The 25,604-nt window shown below is 45.6% G+C and overlaps 2 protein-coding genes across 4 annotated transcripts in view; one reads left to right on the forward strand and one right to left on the reverse strand.

Annotated features, from left to right (window-relative positions):
* The window catches only part of Ube2l3 (ubiquitin conjugating enzyme E2 L3), a 43,585-nt gene extending 22,661 nt beyond the window's left edge, over window positions 1–20,924 (forward strand). For both annotated transcript variants that reach the window (XM_021654513.2, XM_021654514.2), the window contains 2 exons: window positions 13,078–13,264; window positions 18,564–20,924. In XM_021654513.2, coding sequence (XP_021510188.1) covers window positions 13,078–13,264; window positions 18,564–18,718 — 342 coding nt within the window. In that variant the 3' untranslated portion in view covers window positions 18,719–20,924. The remainder of the gene's footprint in view (window positions 1–13,077; window positions 13,265–18,563) is intronic.
* A 2,734-nt stretch (window positions 20,925–23,658) lies between these two features.
* On the reverse strand, window positions 23,659–25,603 carry Ydjc (YdjC chitooligosaccharide deacetylase homolog). 2 transcript variants are annotated; one of them, XM_021645934.2, is made up of 5 exons: window positions 25,345–25,592; window positions 25,089–25,248; window positions 24,768–24,867; window positions 24,505–24,682; window positions 23,659–24,294 (listed from the first exon to the last, which is right to left on the reverse strand). In XM_021645934.2, exons 1-5 carry the CDS (start codon window positions 25,506–25,508, stop codon window positions 23,925–23,927), a joined length of 972 nt encoding a protein of 323 aa, XP_021501609.1. In that variant the 5' UTR covers window positions 25,509–25,592; the 3' UTR covers window positions 23,659–23,924. The 2 variants fall into 2 exon arrangements, with proteins under 2 accessions (XP_021501609.1, XP_060227349.1); XM_060371366.1 differs by lacking the exon at window positions 24,505–24,682 and having other exon boundaries at window positions 24,120–24,294; window positions 25,345–25,603.
* Between the last annotated feature and the right edge of the window lies 1 nt (window position 25,604).

The following is a 25,604-nucleotide window of genomic DNA, read 5'->3' on the forward strand; positions in this document are numbered from 1 at the left end:
TGTGCCTAACCCTTGAGACACCTGTGCTGTATTCTGGCACTTCCAGTATGTGCCTTGGTTTGACTCGATCACAGTTCCTGATTGCCTGTGTCTCACCCTCCACTGGACTTCCAGAAGCTTTTCTCCAGTGTCTGCTTCCGACAGCCCTGCATCCTCCAAGGACACCTTCCAGCAGGCCTAGCTTCCTCCTGAGAAGGCTTTGCTTTAATCTATCACTCTCTTGATTTTGTCTTTCCCCCTCCATCTTCTCTGACCCCTTTATCCTTCAGAGACTTGACCTGTACTTTAGTGTGCAGCTCCTGTTTCTCTCTCCTGTTTCTCCTTTTTCTCCTCTCCATGGATGGTTGGTGCATCAGTCTCTGCAGGACTCCCTGGGCTCAGATCTTTTAGTTTTGTTGATCTCCTTGTGGGTCTACTGTCTCTTCCGTGTCCCTCTAATCCCACCCCTGTCTGTCCCTTTTCTAATTGAGATTGTGTAGTACTAAAATGTGAACTGCAAGCCCATGGTTCTTTTGGAAAATGAGAGGAGTGAATGAACTGGTTTTATGAATGAGTAAGTGTTAAGGTCGGGATTGTGTCATCATCATGTGAGGTTGCTGTCAATCACTTCTGAAGTGATTCACACTAAGCACACAGGCCTTCTCAGTTGTTACATAGCCAATCATTGGTTGCCTCCTGAAGCGTTCAGCCTCTGCCAGGGTCCAATCCTTGAGCCTGTGATTAGTTTCTCTGTTTGCTGACTTGTTACTAATTTTTCCTCACTAAAGCTTACTTTTGTTAGACTGGCTTTTTTCCTCCTGATTTTATCCGTGGGGACTCCAGCCAGCATCAGGTTGCTTGCTATGTGTGAAAGATTTCTACCCCTATCTCCCCTTCTCTCCCAGAGCTGCACTATCTGTTCATTGTGTTCATCACTTGGACTTTGGTGACTTCCAGTCACTGTAGCCGACAACTCTGAGCTATATCACTCACATTCACTATCTTTCTTCCTTTTCCACTTTGCCCATCTGAGCCTCAGGTCCTGTATCTGACGCTCCTTCCGTGGTTACTTACAACTCTTACTCATGGAGAGGCTGCCTTTTTTACCAAAAAAGCGTGTGGAGTATGCTTGCTACTTGTGCTTTCTTCTTGATTCTGGTTATAAGATTAGGCAGCAAACACTGGCTTAGAAATTTTAAATTGGGAGCTTCTAATCTAGATGTGGAAATACATCCTCTGAGGTTTTGTTTTTGTTTTTTGTTTTTTTAGGGTTGAAGGTGGTTGTGCTCAGCACACAGGGAGGCTTATCTGGGAAGACCACTAGGGGCTGGCCAGTGTCTATAGCTCTTGCCTGTATCAGGGCTAAGACACATTTGATCCATTTGTCTGTCCCCTTTTCCCCCCCTTTAAAAAATTTTTTTTCTTCACAATTTATTCATTATATATCCCAATTGAAGCCCCCTCCCTCAGCTCCCCCAGTCCCACCTTCTCTCCCTCCTCCCCTCATCCCTTTCCCCTGGTCTACTGAAAGGGGGAGTTTTCCGCTATTGCCATCTGCCCATAGCTTGTTAAGACGAATCAGAACTGCCTGGATCCTCTTCCTCTGTGGCCTGGCAAGTGATCATCAGGGGCGTGATCAGAGAGCACTCAATTGAGTTCATGATAGAGGCAGCTCCTGATCCACTTGGAGATCCACTTGGAGACTGAGCTGCTAATTGTCCACATCTGAGCAGGAGGTCTAGGTCCTCTCCATGGATGGTTGGTGCATCAGTTTCTGCAGGACCCCCTGGGCTCAGATCTTTTAGTTTTGTTGATCTCCTTGTGGGTCTACTGTCTCTTCCATGTCCCTCTAATCCCACCCCTGTCTGTCCCTTTTCTAATTGAGATTGTGTAGTACTAAAATGTGAACTGCAAGCCCATGGTTCTTTTGGAAAATGAGAGGAGTGAATGAACTGGTTTTATGAATGAGTAAGTGTTAAGGCCAGGATTGTGTCATCATCATGTGAGGTTGCTGTCAACAAACTGCCTCCAGCTCACGTCAAGGCCTCTTGGTTCATGCAGGCTGAACCTATGTCGTAGTGGTCCCCGGGCTCATTATGATAGTTATTGGCCAGTCAAATCCCAGTGTGCTTTGAGGATCTGGAAGCATCTAGGCACCAAAGATTTGCCTTCATTTAAGGCAGCTGCACCCAGACCCAGCTGTGGTTAGGAGCTGCTGAGATCTCAATGCCCCATTTTCTTTCTGTGATCACTGTCCAGGGTGTTTCTTCTTTCCTCAGCGTGATTATCAAATGTGCTTCCTCCCCTGGGCCTTAGTTCTTTTGCATCACAGGGACTGGGCCATGGAGGGAATCTTCTCTTTAACTTTACCTGAAGTCCACCCACCCAATTAGAGTGAAAGCGCTGGCCAATAAAAATTAGGACACTTGAGGCCTGATAGTGGTGGGTGCCTTTAGTCCCAGCACTCTGGAGGCAGAGAGGATAGCCTGGTCTACAGAGTTTCAGGATGGCCAGAGCTACACACAGAAACTGTGCTCTCAGATGGGGTGGACGGTTATCATGGCACTTCAGTTGTGTTCTACCCTATCCTTCCACTTCCTAGGAAGTTATTGATCCTTCCTCTTTAAGCGTGGCTGTAGCACTCAAGGGGAGAAGTGGCTGAGTGGCGCTTCCTACAAACAGTGCATCTTTACCATGGTGGTCCAGTTTATTTACCTGTCTATTGCACTGGGGACTGAACCTAGAATGTCGTATGTAAATACTCTTGTTATTAAGTTTATGGCTGCCCTCTACCTTTAATTTTAATTTTTATATTACATGTATGGGTGTTTTCCCTGCATGTATGTCTGTGCACTCTATGCATGCTTAGTGTCCTCAGAGGCCAGAAGAGTTGCATTTAGCTGCCCTGTGGGTGCTGGGGACCAAACCCAGATCTTCTCTAAGAATAAGAAGTGCAAACTGGATGTGGTGGCATAGACAAATGGATCTCTGTGAGTTTGAGGTCAGCCTGGTCTATAGAGTCTATAACAGTCAATGCTACACAGAGAAACCCTGTCTCAAAAAAAAAAAGAAAAAGAAAAGACAAGAATAAAAGTGCTTTTAATTTCTAAGCCATCTCACCATTAAATTTATTTTAATTAATTAATTTTGAGACGGGGGTTTCTCTACATAGGGGTGGCTATCATAGCCCAGGCTAGCCTCGAATTCACAGAGATCCAGCTGTTTCTGCCTCCCCAGTGCTGGGATCAAAGGTGTGCATCACCATGCCCAGCCTTTGGGCTTTTGTTTTGTTTTGTTTTTTTTTGTTTTTTTTTTTTCCTTCAATTTTTATTAATTACAGTGTATTCACTTTGTATCTCTCCTGTAGCTCCCTTCCCCCTCCCCTTGCAATCCCACTTTCCCTCCTCCTCTACCCGTGCCCCTCCCCCAGCCCACTGATAGGGGAGGTCTTCCTCTCCTTCCTTCTGATCCTAGTCTATCAGGTCTCATCAGGAGTGGCTGCATTGTCTTCCTCTGTGGCCTGGTAAGGCTGCTCCCCCCTCAGGGGGAGGTGATCAAAGAGCAGGCCAATCAGTTCATGTCACAGACAGTCCGTGGGGCTTTCCATTTTTAAAATGCTATTTTTGTGGCTACGCACAAGTGTGAGTGGGGTTCAGAGGGCAGTTTTGGGATGTTGTTCTTACCTTCTTTCATAAAGGGACTTTTTGTTTCTTTTTTGTTCTGTTTTGGCTTTTTGGCTAAGTACAGCAGCGCCTCTGGAGATTCTTTTGTCTTCACTTTCTTCTACCTGTGTGTGTGTGTGTGTGTGTGTGTGTGTGTGTGTGTAGGGGGTCAGGATTACAGGCCCTGTTCTATGGCATCTGGCTTCCCTGTGGGTTCTTTTGAACCCAGGTTTTCACACAGTAAGCACCTTTACTTACCTACTGCGCTGTCTCCTTCGCCCAGGCTTCAACTTTATTCTGTTAATACCTATCCATTTATACTAGTGCTACATTGTTTTGATTATTGTCACTTACTAGTAATGTTGGCTTCATTTTTGTTCTGGTTTCTTTTTTGAAACAAGATCTCCTGTGTACCTGAGGCTAGCCTAGAATGTACTGTGTGTATCACAGACTGGCCTCTTGTGTCAGCTTTCCAGATACTAAGCTTTCAGGAGTGAAGCCCACAGTCAGCTTATAGTACATTTTGAAATCAGTAACTGTTGTTCTTCAAGCTCTAATTTAGGGTAGTTACACTTGATGTGGGTGAAGGCTCCCGGGAATTCCACATGGGAGTGTTTTTCACAAAGCATTGTTGGGAGTTTGATGTAAGTTGCAGTGAATCACTTTTGGTAGTATTATCATCTTTATAGTAGAGCTGTTGTCTTCTTATTTTTTTTCCAAGACAGGTTTCTCTGTGTAGCTTTCTGGAACTTTCTCAGACCAGGCTGGTCTTCTGTGTGTGCTAGGATTAAAGCTGTGGGCCACCAGTGCTTGGCTTTTGTTGTTATTATTGGCTGTGTCTGGTTTTGGTTTTGGCAGTGTTTCTCTGTGTATCTGTCTAACCTTGGCAGGCTGTTCTGGAACTCAGAGATTTACCTACTTCTGCCACATAAGTGCTTGAGACTAAAGACACACTCCATCACTGCCAGGAGCCCCCCCCCCCATTTTTTTTTTTTTTTTTTTTTTTTGGTCTGGTTTTGTTTTTCGAAACTTGGGTCTCTCTGTGTAGCCCTGGCTGTCCTAAAGCTTGATGTGTAGACCTGGCTGGCCTGGGTCTCTCTGTGTAGCCCTGGCTGTCCTAAAGCTTGATGTGTAGACCTGGCTGGCCTGGAACTCACAGAGATCCACCTGCCTCTGCCACCAGAGTGCTGGGATTACGGGTATGTGCTGCCACAGTTGGCTTTTTGTTTGTTTGTTTGTTTGTTTTTGTTTTTTTGAGACAGGGTTTCTCTGTATAGTCCTGGCTGTCCTGGACTTGATGTATCTGTAGACCAGGCTGGCCTCAAACTCAGAGATCCAACTGCCTCTGCCTCCCTGAGCGCTGGTATTACAGTCGTGTACCACCATCACCCAGCTCATTTTAGAGCTATTTTTTGAGAATATATATATTTTTTAATTTTGTCAGTTTTTGGTGACAAATTTTGTATTTTGGGAGTCCTATTTGTTTATTGTCTTTTCTTTTTTGTCTTTGTCTATATGTGAGGTGGGTTTATTTATTTATTTATTTATTTGTGGTTTTTTTGGTCTCGTTTTTACAGTTTATTTACTGTATGGGTTGTGTGTACATGTCATTTTGTACTTGTGGAGGTCAGGGGAGTTGGATCTCTTCTATTGTTTTTTTCTCTATGTCTACTTACAGCCCATGTCTTAAACGAGAATCTGGGTTTTTCTGGTAGTAAAGGATGTTATTTTGGTAAATGTGAAGGCTGAGTCTTGGAAAGTAGAATGAATGTGTGCCTTTTCAGCTTGTCTGGACAGTTTATCTGTCATGTCCTGTTCCTCTTGGGACGGGTACTACTGTAGGCCAAATGCCCTAGCCTTAGTTTAATTTAATTAGCAACACTAAATGGTCTCAGTCTGTGCCCTTTGTGTTTTTGTGGGATCATGGAGAAAGTCTTGAAACTAAGAAAGTAATGCTCTGTATGAGCATTCTGAAGGTTACTGATTCCTATGAGCAGTATCCCATTTAAAAACTTATTTTCTGCCAGCCATGGTGGCACATGTCTGTAATCTCATCACTCAGGAGGCAGAGGCAGGCAGATCTCTGTGAGTTTGAGGCCAGCCTAAAAGCGAGTCTAGAGTCTAGGGCAGTCAGGGCCACATGGAGAAACCCTGTCTGTAAAAACCAAGCCAAACAAACACAAGCTTTTTTTTTTTTTTTTTTTTTTCTTCATTTGTAACAAAACCTAAAAGCCTGCTGGTATTATTAGGGCTTTTGGATATTCATGACAGATGCTACTTTTGTTTGTTTATGACAGGGTCTCACTCTTACCCAGGTGGGATACATTGTGTTAGAGCATTCTATGTCATGGAGCTAGAAGCTTGTCCTGACTTCCTTTGTAGGATCAGTGATAGATCCAAAAGGAAAGGAGCCTGGGGATTCTTGAAGGGGTGCCATATAGAAAGAGTAGGAGCTGAGTATGGTGGTGCATGATTTTAATCTCAGCCAGAGAGAAGACAGAGCTGAGTTAGAAGCCAGCTGGCTATAGCAAGATCTTGTCTCACCCTCCTCCCTGCAAATGGGTAAGAAGATCATAGAAAATTTGGTGCCTTATGAAAAGTTTCCTCTTGAATTTAACTGCAATAAAGTGATTTTGTGGTTTGGAGATTGGTGCCAAGAAATGAAGACTCTGGGATGTTTACTCTTTCCCAAACTCCCTTTTAAATGCTCATCACACACGAGACCTCAGACAAATAAATGATACAGCAGGCAGTTGGAACATTGGTGCATTTGCTCAGTCACCTTTGATTCCAAATTCCACAGAAGGCACAAAAATGAATACTTGCATAGTTTAAGAGTTTTAGGCCAGTCATTTCAGCTACTGTCTTTTTTGTCTTCCAGTTGTAAATAACGACAGCATTTGCCTGTGAGACTTGCTCTAGAACAGATGAGTTAAGCTGGGACAGAAAATCACTGGAATTTTAGTGAAGTGCTATAAAAGTTTTATTATATACAATGCTGTTTATAAATAAATATTTAATAAAATAAGGGGTTTTGTTGTTATTAAATAGTTTTATGTTTTGGTTTTTTGAGATCTGCTCTCATGAATTCTCTGTTTTTCTTCCTCAGCTTCCTGAAAGTTTAGCATATTAGAATTAAAGGCATGTATACTATCTGTGGTAGTTTGAATGTAATTGGCCACCATAGGCCCTTAGGGAGTGGCACTATTAAGAGATGTGGACTTGTTTAAGGAAGTGGTCACTGTGGGGCCGGGCTTTGATGTCTCATATATACTTAAGCCATACCCAGTTGGGACAGTCTTCTGCTGCCTTCTGATGAAGATGTACAACTCTCAGCCTCTCTCCATCACCATATCCATGTTTTCCCCATGACAATAATGGACTAAACCTCTGAACTGTAAGCCAGCCCTAATTATATATTTTCCTTTATAAGCGTTGCCATGGTCCTGGGGTCTCTTCACAGCAATAAAAAACAAACTAAGACACTGTCTTAGTTAGTGAGTGTTCTGTTGCTGTAAAGTGACACCGTGACCACCCCTTGCATGTCACCCTTTTTTTCCCCTCAAGACAGGGTCTCACTATGCCATCCTGGTTGTCTTGGAACTCACTGTGTAGACCAGGCTGGCCTTGAACTCAAGATATCCACCTGCCTCTGCCTCCCTGAGTGCTGTACTTAAAGGGGTGCGCCACCACCACCCAGCTAAGGAAACATTTCAAAACCAGTCACTTTTCTTATATGAAGATAAAGTGGATAAGATTTTTCTAGAACTGATTTAATTCTACAGTTCTAATGTACAGTTGAAATGCTCTATCTCTTCCAGAATGTACCACGATGGCTACTTGACTATTACCTGGGGTGGAACTCGGTGCTATTTCATGTCTAGCACAGACAAGTTGTGGACAGACATGTGACTTGCTATACACTGAGTGGGAGCCCAGAAAGGCTGTCTGTTCAGATACTTTGTGCCCTTTCTGGGCAGTATTTTTTTTTTTTTTTTTTTTTTTTGTTTCAGGTTTTGGAGCAGGAGGATCCTTTCCTTTTTTCTTCCCTTCTCTTTAGATAGGGACTCACTGTGTAACTCTGGATGGCCTGGAACACTCTTATGTAGTCCAGGCTAGCCTCAGCCTTATAGAGATCCATCAGCCTCTGCCTCCGTGGTGCTGGGATTAAAGATAAGCACCACCACTCCTGGCCCATGGAGGATTTTATAACTCATCACACAAGATAGATCAGAGTATTTGTTGGCAGTTCTGAGGGAAGATTAAAAGTTTCTTTCAAAGTAATAATAATAAAAATGAGTAAAAATGGGCATGAACATGGCTCAGTAGATAAAAAGGGTCTTGTTGCTCTTCTGAAGGACTAAGTTCAGTTTTCCAATGCCCACATCAGGCAGTTCACAACCACCTGTAAGGAAGTCCAGGGAGTCTACACTCTCTTCTAGTGTCTGTGGGCCCTCATACACCTGTCATACAAACACACAGACATATACACTTAGAGTTGAAAACAGTAAACATAGTGTGTGCATATGCACGTGAGGTATCTGAGGGCTAATATCTGAGAGGTAGAATTCCCAAAAATGACCCTGTTATTCCCAGCAGTGCCGGGCTGCCTCACATACACCAAAGAAGGCTTTACCATTTCCTGAACATCCCTGCTCCCACCCAGCCTGCCGGCAGTTTCAGTGCCTTGGTTTAGGTTACAGTTTACAGTCTTAGTTGCTTGCCAGCTGCCTACTCACATCCTCCCAGCATATCCTGTGCTGTCCCTCCAACCTGACACCCTAGTCTCTAATCCTCTGCTAGAAGGTCTTTCCCTTCCTTTGTTCAGCATACCCCTGTCTTCCTGAAGATATCACGTGTGCCTCCCTTCCCTGATTGGGCTTAGAGTATGGGAATCTGGAGACTAGGTACAGGTCAGTCTCAACTGCCAATAGGCACATCTGTTTGCTGGAGAGTTTCTAGATAGGTAGGCCCAGAGTATGGAGGTAGGGAGCCCAAATTTAAGAACAGCAGTACAGGGCTGGAGAGATGGCTCAGAGGTTAAGAGCACCAGCTGCTCTTCCAGAGGTCCTGAGTTCAATTCCCAGCCACCACATGGTGGCTCACAACCATCTATAATTAAATCTGGTGCCCTCCTCCTGGCTTACAGGTCTACATGTAGACAGAATACTGTATAAATAATAGATAAGTAAATTTTTGGAAAAAAAGAAAAAAGCAGCACAGTGTGGAGGGATTCTTCAGTTCTGGAGCTGGGTACAGTGGAGGTCCCAAAGAATTGAAGCTCATACCTTTCAGGTTCCACCATTGAGCAGAGTAGTGGTATTACCCAGGGGAGATTAAGCTTTCTAGACTTCTTCTTTGACTTACCATCACTTAGTATGTTCTGTATTGAGTTATTTGACTCTAGCTCTGTTCATAGCTTCATAAAAAAGTCAAAATGCTTCCAAAAATAAAACTTATCTGGTAAAGAACTCTTTTCGAGTTTTTAGTAAGGAAATGGAATCATTGAGAATAGCAGGAAATAACTGGAAAACAGGGAAGGCAGAGTTATGATGTTGGGGATAAGAACCTTGTACCAAAGTTTGGCCTGGAGTTGGTGAAGATAAGTATATGAGAGTGTCTCTCCTCCACATAGGAACAGCCATATCTATACAAGCCCCTGAGAAATAAAGTGAAGACATGAAGCTTTGGTACCATGTGTGACTATTATTTTATAGTTTTTCTTCCAGTCTGCAGATAACAGGCTCAGAAGTATGAGAAATTTGACTGATAGTCTCTCAAGATAGTATAGTGAGTTAAAGGTACTTACTGTCAAGCCTGATGACCTGAGTTCAGTCGCTGATGTGAGGAGGTAAGGTGAAGTGTGGGGTCTGCCATGGTACTTCTAGGCATCTTACAAACCAGAGAGCCCAAATGTAAGGAAAGCATGCAGTATGGAGGTGAGTAGGTGGAGAAAAGCCCAGAGACCCTGGAACCTGGACACGGTAGAAGGGAGAGAATTGACTTGGATAGGTTGGTCAGGCTCTCCACTGATCTTATAGTGGCACATGATGGTGCACACATGTGCATACACATACACACAATTATTATTTTTTTTTTGAGAGAGAGGGTTTCTCTGTGTAGCCTTGGCTGTGCTGGGCTCACTTTGTAGACCAGGTCTACAAAGTGTAGATCGCTGGTCTCGAACTCACAGCGATCTGCCTGCCTCTGCCTCCCCAAGTGCTGGGATTACGGGCATGCGCCACTGTGCCCGGCTCACACAATTTTTAAAAAGTTATTTCTGGGTAGAAAAAAGAAAACCTAAAGTAAAATAGGAATAACAACAATCTTAACTCACAAATGAAGATGTATGGGTAAAGTGTGATGATCTGTACCTACAGTTCAGGCCCTTGGAAGGCTAGGCCTAGAAGAGTACTTAAGCCCAGTATTTTAGGGTTATCCTGGGCCTGGGCAACCCCTTTTCTTCTTTTAAAAAATGGGACTGGTTGAGATGGTGGTAGTAGATACGATATGATGGTATGTACCTGTAATTGCAGGGCTCAGGAGAAAGTCAGGAAGACTGCAAGTTCAAAGCTACCTTCAGCTACATAGAAAGGAATGTTTTTGTTTTTTTTTTTAAGTGCTGGTGAGCTGATTCAGGGGGTAAGGGCGCTCATTGCCAAGCCTGGTGACATGAATTCAATTCTCTGGAACCCACAGGTAGAAGAGAACTGACTTTTACATGCTGTTCTCTGAGCCTGTGTGCCCACACATACATACTTACACAATGCTTAAAAAAAATTATTTAAAGAGGGAAATATACATGACAAACTTAATATTGTAAAACTAGGGCTTTTTTCTACATCCACTTTAGCTCCCTAATAATGATATGAAGACCTATTATATTTATTAATAAGTTTCAAGCACTAGAGCTGGGCAGATACTCAAGTATGCTAACCCAACTCTGCTGACTTGGCCTACTTCCCAGCCACGTGCCCCATCACCTGCCATCTTACTCTCTTCCTGGCTGCACCTGCTCCATCCTTGTCCTCCTCTCAACTCTCTGATGGTGACCTCCTCTTTCTCTATGTGGGACCCCCTTCCTGGGATCAGAAGTCCTGCCTTAACTCTCTAGCCCTGCTGTAGGCTGTTCAGCTCTTTGAAACCAATCAGAGGTAATGGAGAATAATTTTTATACAACATTGAGACAGGAGATGCTTCAATAATGACAGTGCCAACATCTGACTGCAAATAGGTCTCTGGGTATAGAAATCAGCATTTGAATATACAGTGCACAAAAACATTCCCCAACATAATATAATATGTCGTTGAGAAAAACTTGAAACGACAGTGAAGTGCCACTCCACATCTCTTAGTATGGTGACAACAAATATTGACAGCTTTAAATGCTGATAAGACTATCAAGCAACAGGAATGCTCATTCATTACTGGAGGCCTGCAAGTGGAACTTTGAAAGGTTGGGCAGTGTTACAGAATTTGAAGTACCCCCTACAGGGGCTGAAAGGATGGCTTATTGCACACATCCAGGAGTTCACAACCACCTATAATTCTAGTTCAAGGATATCTGACTTCAGTAACTGCTCACACATGTATGCATACACAAAATAAATCTTTAAAAATTTACCCTCTATAGTCTCATGTTCAGAGTGGTGACACTGTAGAACTTTTAGGATGTGCAGTCTGGCTGGTGGAAGTAAGTCACTAAGAGAGGGCTTTTGCAGGTTTTAGGCTGGTTCTACCTCTGCTCTGTTTCCTTTTCACAGTGTGGACTGTGTGCCAAAACAAGTTTTTCTCTCAGGAATTATTTTCAGTGGTGAGGAAAATACACAGTTTCATATAAAACTAAACATACTCTTATAACATGAGACAACAATGATACTCTTTGTTCTTTTTTATCTGGGCAAAAACCTTCACAGCAGTGTCTGTAGCAGGGTTATTTATAATTACCAAGGTATCCTTTGGTAAGTATATCCAGACAAGTATCATTTAATAATAAAGACATGAGCTAATTGCATGTTATCATGGAAGAAAGCCACTCAGAAAGCTACTGTATACATTTATTCAGGCTACTGTAAAAAAATACTGTTGAGTATATGGCTTATAAACAACAGAAACATTTCTTCTAGTGCCAGAGAGAAGCTGAGAAATATTAGTTCAAGTCATTGACAGACATAGTGTTTGATGGTTCCCAGTTTCTCGGTTTTCTCTCATACAGTAAAAAGGACATGCCAGCCCTCTAGGGATCTCTTTCATAAGGGATCCACACCCTGATGTGGCATCATGAGTAGGGTGTGTATGTGCTAATGTGGTGGGGGGTATTGGTGCTAGGGATTGAACTCAGGTTCTTGGGGATGCTTTACCACTGAGCTACATTTTTAGCCCTGATATTTTATTTTGTTTAAAATTTTGGTTTATTATTAGTATGTGTGTGACAGAGGGAGAGAATAGGGGCCATATTTACTACAGCACACAGAATTTTGTGGAGTTGATTTTCTTTTTCTGCCATATGGTTCTGAGGTTCTAACTCAGGTTGTCACATTTGTGCTGCAAGTACCTTTACCCTCATCAGCTCATGATTCACTTTTCATGCGTGAATTTGGGGAAGACATATTTAAATCGTAGCAACTATACAATACATGATTCAGGTTCTAAAATATACCTACGGAAAACCCATAAAATGTATTACTTCCAGAGGTAAACTTATGCAATATAGGTCCATGGATGTTAACATTTTACCTTACTAGTGAAGAGTGTTAATAATGAGGGAAGAGTTGCATTTGGAGGGAAAATTTGGCCTCTGAGTTTTTTCAGTACTTTCAGTTTTACTACTCTACTCTAAAAAAATCCACTTGTTTCAGTTATGTTTCTACTGCTGTGAAGCAGAGGTAGCTTGTATAGAAAGAAAAAGTTTTTGGGGGCTTATAGTTTCAGAGGGTGAGCCTGTGACCAACATGGGAGTAAGGCACAGGCAGGCACGCATGATGTTACAGTAGTAGCTGAGAGCTTACAGACGAGCCACAAGCAGAGGGAGAGGGAAAGATAACTAGGAATGGCATGGGCTTTTGAAAGCTCAAAGCCCATCCCCAGTGACACACTTTCTCCTTACAAGGCCACACCTCCTAATCCTTCCCCAACAGTTCTACCAACTTTGGACCAAGCACTCAAACATGAGCCTATAGAGGCCATCCTCATTTAAACCACCATGTTCCTGAAAAAAATAATAAGGCTATTTTGATACTGATTTCAAACCCTTTCAGCCTATTGAGCATCTTGTCTAGAAATACTGGTTAGTTGTTGGGTTACCTTTTGGATGGAGGGCTTCAGTTGGTGTACCATTAGGAATAATTAATGAACAGTTAAAGCAGCCCTGCTTTGTCCACATAGTTGTGTGAACTAAGGTATGTTCATTTTGATCTTTTACCCCCTTTCCTTTTAGGACAACCCTCCATATGATAAGGGGGCCTTCAGAATTGAAATCAACTTTCCAGCAGAGTATCCATTCAAACCACCCAAGATCACATTTAAAACAAAGATCTACCACCCTAACATCGATGAGAAGGGGCAGGTCTGTCTGCCAGTAATTAGTGCTGAAAACTGGAAGCCAGCCACCAAGACTGACCAAGGTGAGGCATGTACATTTCTTCTCCCTGCCATAGATAGGGCTCTCTTCTGTTAATACTGCTTTGTGATAGGGGCTTCAAGGTTCTCTTCAGTTTCCTATGAGACAGAGGTGAGAAAACTAGTATGGTAGCAACTCTAGTGCATGTAGAAGTACTGATGAGACCCCACCAGTCTTGTGGGGCTGCCTCATTTCAGTTGAAGTGTTAACTGTGCAGGGGCATTGGCCTAGTAGACAAACTGAGGGTAGTGCTGTATGCATATAATAGTTAGCACTTAGAACCAGCCTAGAAGAGAGATTAGTGAGGACCTTTCAGACCAACAGAAGGGCATAGGCTAAGTATGGGAAGCCCCCATTAGGTGATTTGGGAGTTCAGGACAAGATACAGTCAGACTTGAGTAGCATTCCTATGAAAGCAAATGGTTGGTGTCTTAGAATTAGATGTGGCTGTCTATGTCCATGTTCATCTTTCTGAGAAAAGTATTTGATCTGTGTTATAATTGTTCTTAGAACTTCCAGAGACCTTGTTTAGTAGAGTCACCTAGCCTAGGAAAAGTGCTTCTACACCGGACCCTCTGGCAGTGGCCACAGTTGAGGGTCTCCTCCTTTACCTGAGAACTGATGACAAGGAGGCCGGGGCCAGGAAGCTCACAGGAACTGGGTGCAAATGCTTTACTACCTCCTAGTGCTATTTCATGTTCATATCTACATACATAGGCCAGCACTATTTCAAGTTGGGCCTTCTCCCCTCCCTCCAAAGAGCCAGAGAGGTTAGGAGTAGTTTTCTTTCTTTTTTCTTCTTCTTTTCTTCAAGGCTTCTCTGTGTAGCCTTGGCTGTCCTAAACTTGCTCTGTAGACCAGGCTGGTCACAAACTCTTAGGGACTACCACTACTCAGCATTACTTTCCTGTTCCTTAGTTAAATGTACTTATTGGTTATTAAGAATTTCATTCAGGGTAGGGATGGTGCTGGACACCTTCAATCCCGGAACTCAGGAGGTAGAGGCAGGCAGATCTCAGTGAATTTGAGGGCAGCCTGGTCTACAAAGTGAGTTCCAGGAGAGGTAGGACTATACAGAGAAGAAACATTGTGTCAAAAAAATATATTTATTTATTTATCTATTTATTATATTTTTTCATTTCGGGTATGGTATCAGAATTACTGTTTTCTTGGTTTGGGCCAGTATAGGGCTTCTTTCTAGAAAAACTAATTGCTTCTCTTTGTAGCATGGCTTTGATGCTGTCCTCTTGGTTAGTAGTAGTGCTCGATGCCATATTCTCCTGTGTCTGTTACCTGTGGCTTGTTATAACCCCACTGAAACTTAGTGCATGCTGTTCCAGAGGACATGAGTTCAGTTCCCAGAACCCTCAGGGTAGTTTACAATTGTCTGTGACTCCAGTTCCAGGGGACCTACTGCCCACTCCTGGCCTCCAAGGGTACCAACCAGGCTTGCACATGGCACACGAACATATATGCAGGTACAACTCTAATACACATAGAAGTTTAATTCATTAAAGATGAAATGAAAACAGTAGCTAAGAGTAACTGTTTATTGCTCATTCTGTAGATTGGCTGTCTCAGACTGGGCTGGTCATTCTTGAGGCCACTCAGGTACTCTTATCAGAGGTACATTGTCCCACTTGCCATCATTCACGTGTGTGGCAGTTGGTGCTGGCTCGCCACTTGGCTCTCTTTGTGTTGCTTATTCTCCATGAAGTTGATTGGACCTTGTCTTAGAAATGGTGGAGCTCTAGCTTGAAAGCAAAAGCAACAGGCTCCTTATAACTCAGTGTAGTGCTAGTACTGTTAGCATGGCTCTTCTTCTGGATCCTATTGGTCAGGCAAGTACCTGCACAGGGAAGCAGGCTGAGTATTAGAGGAGCTGGGGCAGGGCATTCAGGGTGAGGGAGGTGGGTGCACAGGTAGAGGAGGGGCCACTGTCTCTACATGCTTTTTCTTTTTTTTCCTTTCTTTTAAAAAATGTGTATGTAGCTGGGCAGTAGTGGTGTATGCCTTTAATTCCAGCACTTGGGAGGCAGAGTTAGGCAGATTTCTGTGAATTCAAGGCTAGCCTGGTCTGCAGAGCAAGTTTCAAGACATCCTGGGCTCCATAGAGAAACCCCATCTCTAAAAAACAACAACAAAAATGTGTATGTGTGCCTAACTGGATATCTGTGCATTATACGCATGCAGTGTTAGGAGGGCAGAAGATGACATCAAATCCTCCAGGACTAGAGTTACAAGTGCTGTGAGATGCCACGTGAATGTTAGGTCCTCTAGAAAGCCATCTTTCCAGTCCCTGTCTCTCTACATACTGGTATGGGTTACTTGGCCCTCCTGGAAATGACACTGTTGTCATGTGGCATATGCTATTGTATTCACTGTCTTTGTTTGACTAGTCCTGTTTCGTAACTGCTATCCGGCCATCATCACCCTGTATCACCTTCCTTTTTTAATGTCTTGCAGTTCTGCAATTCCTAAAGCTGTAAAATGAGCATGTCACTTCTTTCTTAGCATCTGCTTGTGGTTTTCTTCTGCCATGTCCTTAGGAACATTTCCATTGATGACTCCTTTCAAAGTCATGGTGTTGGTGTTTTGCCTTCATGTATTTCTATGTACATTGTGTATGTCTTGTGTCTAGGAAGGCCACAAGAGGGTGTTGATTCCCCTGAAACTAGATCTATTGACAGTTGTAAGCTGCCACATGGGTGCTAGGAATTGAACCCAGTATTCTTAACCACTAAGTCATCATCTCTCCAGTCCCTCAAAGACATGTTCTATTAGACAAGTATGAAAAATAAAAACGGTAAGATTGGGGGCTGAAGAGTTGAATAGTTGACTTGTTCATCCAGAGGACCATGGTTTAATTCCGAGCACACATACAGCTACCATCTTTCACTACAGTTGCAGGTGATCTAGTGCCAGCTGGCATCCCTGAGCACTGCATACACCAGGGCTCAAACATATATAGAGGCAAAATACCCACACATAAAATAAAAATAGATAAACAAAATAAAAATAGAAGTAGAGAAAGGTGGTTCTCTTTAGTTCCAGTACAGCCTGGTCTACCGAATGAGTTCTAGGACAGCCAAGGCTACACAGAGAAACTGTCTCAAAAAGTAAAGAGAATGGAGGTAGAGAGCATGGAAGGCTGCTGCTTACTGGCTTCCTCCTCATGGCTTGCTTACGTTCTTACATATCCTGTCACCATCTATATGCCCTAAGGGTGGCACCACCACGAGCTGGGCTTTCCTGTACCAACCATTAGTCAAAAAGATGCCCTGTAGACTTGCCTGCAGGCCAGTCTAGTGGAAGCATTTTCTCAGCTGAAGTTCCCTTTTCCCAGATGACCCTGGCCTGTGTCAACTTGACCAAGGACTAACCGACAATGTTATTTCTATACAATGACATACTGTTTAGCCACTTAAAAAAATGAACTATGGATTCAGAGTAGAAGATACACAAACTTTAAAAATCCTTTGCTACCTTGAAACAGTTACTCTCGTAAAAACAATATGATGATGTGATTCTGTAAACAGTGTATGGATTGTGGCTATGTAGCCCAGGCTGCCCTCAAACTAAGGACCTTGTTTCCTGTCTTATGTTTTTAGGTGATGTAATTTTAGCTGTGAAGCTAACATGTCTAGTTAAAGACTATTAATTTGGGAATTTGTTACTTTGTAATCTTTCAGTCATACAGTACTTTTTGTGGTAAATCCTGTCTTCCTATAGTTCTTCTGAGGTGGGCTCATTGCTGACAGACAGGTGCAGCTTTATAATATGCTTTTTTGCCCTAACTGAGCAGAGTAGCAGACTGGAATGGGAATCTACGCACACCAGCTGCCTGGGGAGGGGCCTTCTATGTACAGACAAGTAGAGATGTGAAGAATAGGCCTGCTGGCCCCAAAGCACAGAAGAGTGGCACTGACTGTGGCCAGGAGGGCCAGATACTCTGTACTGCCCAGAAAATGATTGAGACCAGCCTTATTTTCAGTTTTGAATTTTAATAAGTATATAGTAAGCCAAAATCAAAGAATAAATAGTGCTGGGTGTAGTGGTGCACACCTTGAGCCTCAGAACTTGGGAAGCAGAGGCAGGGGGATCTCTGTAAGTTCAAGGCCAGCCAGGGCTACATAGTGAGACCATGTCAGTGGATAGGTAGTATGGCACCTAAGTGGGGCAGGGACCTTCTTTAAAGGTAGCCAGTTGGAGCCAGGCATGGTAGCATGCCTGTAATCATGACACTTGGGGAGGCAATGATAGATATCTGTGAGTCCAGGACAGCTAAGGCTACACAGAAACCCTGTCTTAAAGAAGAAGGAAGAGGGAGGGAGGAGGAAGAAGAAAAAGAAGAAGGTAGTCATTTGGAGTCAGTCAGAGTCCCAGACAGAGCAGAGTCTCTTTAGATGAGACTTTCATATAAAAGAACAACTAGGGCCTGGATAGATGGCTCAGAGCACAGAGCAAATAACAGATTGGGAGGAAAGAAAACCATCAACACAACAGAAATCGACAGGGGAAATTGAGGCAACAGCTGCAGTTCGAATTGAACTTTCTCTCTATGGCTGTGCTTCCAACTTTCCACCTCTTCCCCGCTGCAGGCATTTTTACATCATTTGATAAACAGTAGTAACTTAGGGTGGGAATGATTCACCTTCTAGCTGTTCTCAAGGATACAGTGTGTTTACTCTTTGGCCCTTTTGTTGTTCTACTCCCCTGCACTGAGTTGAGGGTATAGTACATTCTCAGATAACCTCACTTAACGTAATCATGCTCGGTTCTGAAATTGGAGGAACAGGCAACCCCTCTTCCAAAGGCACCTTCTCAGTGAGTCAAAACAACATAGGACAGTTTACCAGTAAACTTGTATAACCCACCAAGGTTCAGGCCTGGAAGGCTGCTCTGAGGCTGGGGCTCAGCTGCTGTTTATTGGCGATCATTTGTCTTTCTTCTGATTACAGAAGAGATGGGTTGAGTTCTGGTGCTTAGAATTTGGAATAAACAGAAGGATATTTTGTCTTTAAAGCACACTGTGGGCATGAGATGTAGCTCACTTGGTGCAGAGCTAGCCTTGCATTCATAAAGCCCTGACTCCATAAAACCAGATGTAGTGGCACTGGGCTATAACCACAACACTCAGGAGGGCCGGGAATTCAAGGTCTTTCTCTGTTACAAATTAGAAAAAGGGAGTAAGCTGGGTTTGGATCAGCGTAGAGGTTGTAGTTTCTTTCCTGAAGTTAGTAGCATCTTGCCTGTGGTATTTCTGAGTTTTAACCCTCAATGCCTTATCTTTCTCTTGGCAGTAATCCAGTCCCTCATAGCACTGGTGAACGACCCCCAGCCCGAGCACCCACTCCGGGCTGACCTAGCTGAAGAATACTCTAAGGACCGTAAAAAATTCTGTAAGAATGCTGAAGAGTTTACAAAGAAATATGGGGAAAAGCGACCTGTGGACTAAAATCTGCCATGAGTGATTCCAGCAAGTTTGAGCAGAGACCCCGAGCAGTGCATTCAGATACCCCGCAAAGCAGGACTCTGTGGAAAATTGACACGTGCCACCACCTGGCGTCCGCCTGTGGCAGTTACTAACTTTCTACAGTTTTCTTAATCAAAAGTGGTCTAGGTAATCTGTAAAGAAGGATTAAAAAATTCAGATGTTCTAGTTCTGCTTGCTTTGTTTTAAAAATCACTGCTTTAGTCTACTTCAAAAGAATGACATTTCTTTTCTTGCCCAAATTTACTCAAAGTTGCAGTTAGCCCAGAAGGTTAAAAAAAAAACGTTGTGGTTCCCCCCTCTCCCTCTCACAAGCCCTTTAAAACCCCACTTCCACAGACCAAGGCCCCAGTTCCCCCACAAGGGCAGCAGCACCGGCAGCTCTTCTCCTGTGCCACACTGCCTATGGGTGATGGCTCAAGTCCTCCTCATGCCACCTTAGTAATGTCCTTTTAAAAATTATAAAACAGTATCAACAACCTCCCCCTCAAAAATAAATAAATAAGTCCATGCAAAGGGAAGCTGCTTTTACATATAATTTTAGCAAAGTGTTTCCACAGAAATAGACTCAAGAGGCAGATCCCACAGAGCATATCCGTGGTCAGAGTTCCCGTCTCTGTAGGGAACTCTGCAGTACCAGGTTTGTGGTGACCTTGGAGGGAGGGTCTGCCAGCAGAGAAAACCATGCTCTTGTGTGATGAGTTCCTCCCCAGAAAGGCTCCTACGGCTGACAGTGAGTAGATCTCCCTGCAGCTGTGGTAGAAGACTGGCTGCTCATCACAAGCAAAAGCCAGAATATCCTTTTGAAATTTCAAGCTTCTCCACCACTGAGCTCTGCTAGGATATGCCACGGAGCTCCCACTCCTCAGCACAGCAGGCCACCACTGCCTCCCTTGGCATGGTTTACCCTCGGCAGGATCAGCCTTGGTAACCTCTGCTTTGTAACCAGCTGCTTCTTCCTCAGAGCAGCTGCTGGTGCAGCCCAGGAACAGGATGGCCTTTCCCCTCCCTCTGGACTCAAAGCCTTTCCAGAGTCAAGCTCCACTTGAAGCTAACTCAATAATATCCTTTCAATGTGTTTTATATTGTTTTGATTGCCTTTTTTTGTAGAAATAAAATTTGTCCTTAGAATTTATCATCAAATGAACTTTGTCAAGATTTGAATGTTAATGTCTTTTCAAGGCAAGTGGGATTGTCCTTGAAGCAGTAGTGACACCCTGAGGAAGCTGATGGCATGACTGCCTGTGTTCACCAACTAGTTCTGCTACTAGGGGTCTAGATCCTGTGGAGAAGATTGCCTCAAGAAACCTTGCTTTCTGCTTTAACCTTAGTTCTATAACTTCAGGGCTACCTAGGGCTCACAGACTTGGAAGACAACTCTGGGCTTCGCCTCTAAAAAAGTGAGACATGTCCTTTCAGGCAGTGTAACATTATTTAGTTTTCCAGTTGTTTGGCTCCTGTGGTGCATAAATGAACTATGCTTTAGTTCTAGGTATGCATGGGGCAGGTTTCTGGAGACTTCCATGTGCCCAGGATGGCCAGAGCACTGGACCTGCGTTTCTACGTCTGTCTCTTCATTGGCAGAAAAGTGACAATGGATTTTATTTCACTCACATTCAGACTTGTAATAAAATGCCAAATTCTGTCAGAATTGTCCAAACCAACCACAATTTGTTCTTGTTGCTTTTCTGAATCTAGAGATAGTTCAGCTGTCTCGTTGCTTAGCTCTCCCTGCCTGTTACACCCCTCACTGCTCTCTGCTCACTACGGGAGGGTACTCTTAGGCCAGCAGCCCCTCTCAGGGACTCTCAGCCCCAGGACTGACAACCATGGCCTGCCCTGGAAGCACGGGCCTGGCTTTGAGTCAGTGGTGTCCCTCTTTGGGCTTGCACGCCTTGCTCTTCCCAGCCCTGCCCTGGAGCAGGCTTTTGAGCAAGCTGGCAGGCAGCCCTGGCCGCTCCATACTGCAGTTAGATCCTCCAGAGAAGGGGAGTTCTGTGGAGCAGCCACCTACCCACCCACCCCTGACCCAAGTTGGCTCAGGAATACACATCCCCCTGGTTCCTTGAAGTGCCGGGTCTTGTCCTGCTCTTTCTACAATGGCAGAGAATAGGCTTTCTAAGATGCTGTGACCCCATTCTGTCCTTAATAAAAATGTTCTCAGACACTAGTTTGGATGTATGAGTTTCTTCCTTCAGGGATGGGCATTGCTGGGGGCCAGTTTGGAGACTACAGAGTAGTAATACTTGGACCTCTCTTTCCTCCACTTCCGCTTCCCAGCTTCTGAAAGAGGCTTACAGGTTGTTCTGTCTTGTCAGATAGAAGTAGATGGGGTAGTCAACACTGGGAAAATCGCAGACACATTGGTTCTATCCTTGTAGCCCCAAGAACGTGTTGTTGACTGCAGTTGGCCAAAAAAAAAAAAAAAAAAAAAAGGAACAAGTAAGAGAAGCTCGATCATGGTGTTGGAACTGAAGTATGTTTTAGGCCTTTTCCTTGAATCATAGTCATATCTAGAAATTCTGGGTTACTAGACAGCTACTGCTAAGGTACTACAGCGATCACCTCAGCTGGGCACAGCACCAACTGGCCTGTGGCATGTGGGCACCTGATGAAATCAGGTGTACCTTCTCATTTTTGTCTACAGATTGTTAGGAATACTTCCTGAAGCATCATTTTACCTTTGTTTCCAGACATTCTTGGGGCACTGCAGACTTTGAACTCAAAATCTACTCCCTTAGCACGATTCACTGTCACTTCCTACGTTGTGTCCCTTCAAGTAAGTATTTAGTTTGTAAGTCCCATACCTTCTGTATCCTGTTACCTCCTTGTTCTTTGGGGCTCCTTACTTCTGGATAAGAGGTTTGTAAGCCACTCAGCCCTGATAGATTCATCCCCACACACGAATTCGTCCCTGTGCAGTCAAGGGAGAAGTCAGTTTGGCTTTTTCTGCCCTGTCCACACGCCCAGTGTGAGCAAACAGCACTACACTGAGCAAGATGGAGGAAGAGACTGCAGTGCAGCATGGGGTCCAGCCCAGGCAATGCCTGGTAAATGGCATTTCCTGTATGACTAGAGTGAGTTGACTGAAGACAATCCTGGAAAACCAGACAGTACAGACTGTATACCCAGTGCTATGCCCAAGGTCCACGCTTCTATGTGGCCCATATCACACTGATTTTCCAACTGTACATTGGGCTATATCCCTGCAGAGCAGAACTCAGCCCTATCTTTTATGAGCAGTCCATTGTAGGATCACTTCTAAGAGCTATCTCTAGAAACAGGCTGCCCTGTGCTAGGCTTCCAGTCAGCAGCCAGCAGAATGTGTGCCCAGACCACAGGGGTCAAGATGAGGAAGTGAATGGTAGACAGTAGAGGAACCAGACCCAAAAGTTCGAAGACATCAAGGTGTTGAACCTGACCAAGCCTGGGTCAGGGAAGAATATGATAGACTGAAGCATGTCAAGGGAATAAGGGCAAGAGAGGAGCAAGATCACTTCAGAAATCCAGTCTGGTCAGGTCAGGTGAGAGCTTGCTGCCCTCCCAGCTCCCCAGTTCCAGGTTGGATGTAGGCCATGTCAAATAAGTTCAAAGCCCTGCTTTACAGCTCCCACCTCTTAAGTCTGCAGTGGGGACATGGGACGTGCAAGGGTTGGGGATATAGCTCAGTTGACAGGAAGCCTACATAGCATGCGAGAAGCTCTGGATGCAAGGAGTTACATGTTAAAACCACGTTAACTGGGGGTGGCCATGCACACCCATAATCCCAGTCTTGGGAAGTGGAGGCAAGAAGACAGAAGTTTATTGTCACCCTTGTGATGATGAGGATCAAAGCCTAGCATGCATGTGTGACACTATGGGCCTAATCCCCGCTACCATGAGGTACTCCACCTATCATCCTCAAAAGTGGTGTTCCCACCTGCTCCCGGCACACACCCATCCATCATCAGATACAGCTAGAATCCTAGTTTCTCATTTCAGCAGCAGCCTGCCTTTCCAGAAAAAAACGTAGACACCCCTACATGTTTGCAGAGCCTCTTTCAATGAAATGGCTGGCATATAACAGAGTACCTTGTTTTTCTTTTTTTTTAGATGACTAAAAGTACTATTATGTGTATCATGTGCACGGGCAGATCTGTGGCATTCAGAGTGAGGGTGACTTCCGGGAGTTGGTCCTTTTCCTTCCACCAGAGTCCAGGGCCTCAAACACAAGTACTTTTACCCACGAAGTCATCCCCCAGATAACTTCTTTTTAAGATTTGTTTATGGGGCTGGAGAAATGGCTCAGCGGTTAAGAGCGTTGGCTGCTTTTCCAGAGGACCCTGGCTCAATTCCCTGCACCCACATGGCAGCTCACAATTGTCTGGTCTGTAACTCAAATTTCAGTGGATCTGATTCCCTCACATACATAATGTACATAAAAATAAATAAATTTTAAAAAATATTTATGCAGTGTTCTGCCTGCACACCAGAGGCGGGCACCAGATCCCATTATAGATGGTTATGAGCCACCATGTGCTCTTAACCTCTGGGCCACCTCTCCAGCACCCAGATAATTATGGTTATCATTTGCCTCCCCCAAACACCCTAATGACAGAATTTTTTTGTTCCCTTCAAAAAAGAAAGAAATGTAAGCATCGCTAGGGTAAACAGGTCAGTCTGAGCAATGTGGTAAGATTCCCATCTCAAAAACAAAACGCATTCAAACCATGGCATGCAAGTTACTCCCCTAACACAAGTGAATGTAACTTTTTTTTTTTAACTAAAGGATTTAAGGATTTAAAACTTGTAAGCATGAGCAGAATTAGAACGCGAGGATGTTTTTGCATACCTTGATCTGAGCCTTAAAGGAGTTCCCTATTCTTATTTCTGCAAAATACTGTGGACACTACGAACCAGCCAAATCTGAAAGACATTATTTTATTAACCCACCCTCTGCCCACTGCTCCTAAACAAGTGGTTACAACATGAACTGGCACCAGATAAATGCTCAGCAGGCCTCACGCCCAGATGTCACAGACTGCCTGCAGCCAGGCAAGGCTGACCAAGGAACAGGGTTAATGGCTTCTCACTCTAAGAAGTCGGACCCTACTCCAGGGCCTGGCTGAACTGGAGCTTTAGCCTTGGCCTTCCTCCACAGTGGGAGGCAGTTCTTAGCCGGCCTTCGGTGTCAGGGTGGGGAAGGCTCCAGAAAGGGTTCCAGAGTTGCCTCACAGGGGACCCCTTCCCCGGGCCTTTTGGAATCCAGGTCGTCTAGCGCGCAGAGCTGCACACCATTTTGGGCCAGCCGAGCCCGCAGGGTGGGTGCTGTGAGGACGTGCAGCTCATGCAGCCGCTCCCAAGAACAAGAGAATGCATCGGGGCCCTCACCGCAGCCCCCTGCTGGAGGCACACTGGGGTATCCAGGGTGTGCCATCAACTCCGCAGTCAGGGCGTGGCCAGCAGGGATATCTTCCAGGGCACGCGACAGGGACCCCAAGACTCGGTGAGCAGACATATGCCGGCCACAAGTGCTCAGGCCCACAAAGGCATCGGTCCACCTGTGGGTGCCAGGATGTCAGAGGTACTCCCTGCCTCAAGACCGGTCAGACTCGGCAGAGGGTGCAGTAGGACAGTAGGTCAATTCCCAATTTTTTTTTTTTTTTTTTTTGATTGGGAAAAGGGCACATCTGGCCAGGTGAGCGCCCTGGGACCAATGGGGACACAGCAGGGTTGGAGTTGGGGGGTGGGGGTGGCGAGGGGGTGCTCACCGCAGGCCGTGGCGGGAGAAGGGACCCATGGCGGCACGGGCATCGCGCACCACAGTGCATGCGAAGGCTCGCGCTGGCGCTTCGAGCCACGCGCAGCTGCCCAACCCGCGTTCGGCGGGCAGCCGTGTGAAGCGGACCCCGCAGGCCTGCAGCGCCTCCGCGAACACCTGACACACGCCTGCTGGGAGGGGCGGGCTCTGAGGAGTCTCCCCACCGGGTGGCCTCCGTTCCCCCCACCAGGCCCACCCCCGACCGGGCCGTACCTGGGAGCACATGCACGTGCTGGTGCCCGTCCACGTGCGTGGGGGACCTGCCCAACAACTCCCGGAAGCGGCTGAGTTGAGCCTCTAGCTCCTCCCGCACCTGGAGGAGGGAGGGGCACAGACACCCTGAGCTCCGGGAAGCAGCCACACACACACAGGGAGCTCGGTCAGGCGCCACGACGTGACTGCTCCGGGGGGGTTGCACTAGGTGCCCTAGGAGAGTATCCAGCGCCCGCTTTTGACCCAACGACTTCCACGATCCCCTCGGGGCTGAGCTTGGAGGATCCAGATGCGTCTCCCCCTGCAGCCACGCCTCCGCACCTGGGGCAAAGCAATTTCGCCAGCCGCTAAGGCCTCCCGAAATCCCATCTTGCCCAGAAAGAAGCCTTCCGGGCTGAGGAGCGACGAGGCGCTGTGGCGGGCCGGGCCCACCGGACGGCCCTCAGACAGGTTGGCGTGGAGGCCCGTGGGAATGCTGTGCCTGCGGGCGGAGCGCGAGAGCGAGCGAGCCAGCACGGGCTACCACGGGGCGGGCGGCCCCGAAAACCCGCCGGGCCCTGGAGGGGGCCGCCCTCACCTGCGGGCCAGCTCGGCCGCGCTTTCGGCGGCCGTGCCGTTGACCAGGAGCGACACGCTGGTCACGGTCCCTGCCAGGAAGGCCTCCACGATGCCCTCATCGCGCCGCGGGCAGTAACCAAAGTCGTCGGCGGTGACCACCAGCCGCACACGGGGCCACGCCATGGCTGCCAAACCCTGGCTGGAGCCCAGAAGGACTGGGCCGCCGCAGCCAGACCCCGCCCTTGAACGCTGCCGAGGCCCCACCCCGACGCGCACGCC

This window comes from Meriones unguiculatus, chromosome 17 (assembly GCF_030254825.1).
Source record: "Meriones unguiculatus strain TT.TT164.6M chromosome 17, Bangor_MerUng_6.1, whole genome shotgun sequence".
Classification (NCBI taxonomy): domain Eukaryota; kingdom Metazoa; phylum Chordata; class Mammalia; order Rodentia; family Muridae; genus Meriones; species Meriones unguiculatus.

Coding starts and splice junctions, on each gene's coding strand:
- Ydjc (XM_021645934.2), bottom strand. CDS start 25,508: ATGGCGTGGCCCCGTGTGCGGCTGGTGGTCACCGCCGACGACTTTGGT. Junction 24,683..24,767: donor GCACGTGCATGTGCTCCCAG/GTACGGCCCGGT, acceptor CCCTCCCAGCAG/GCGTGTGTCAGGTGTTCGCG. Junction 24,295..24,504: donor TTCTCCCGCCACGGCCTGCG/GTGAGCACCCCC, acceptor TGGCACCCACAG/GTGGACCGATGCCTTTGTGG.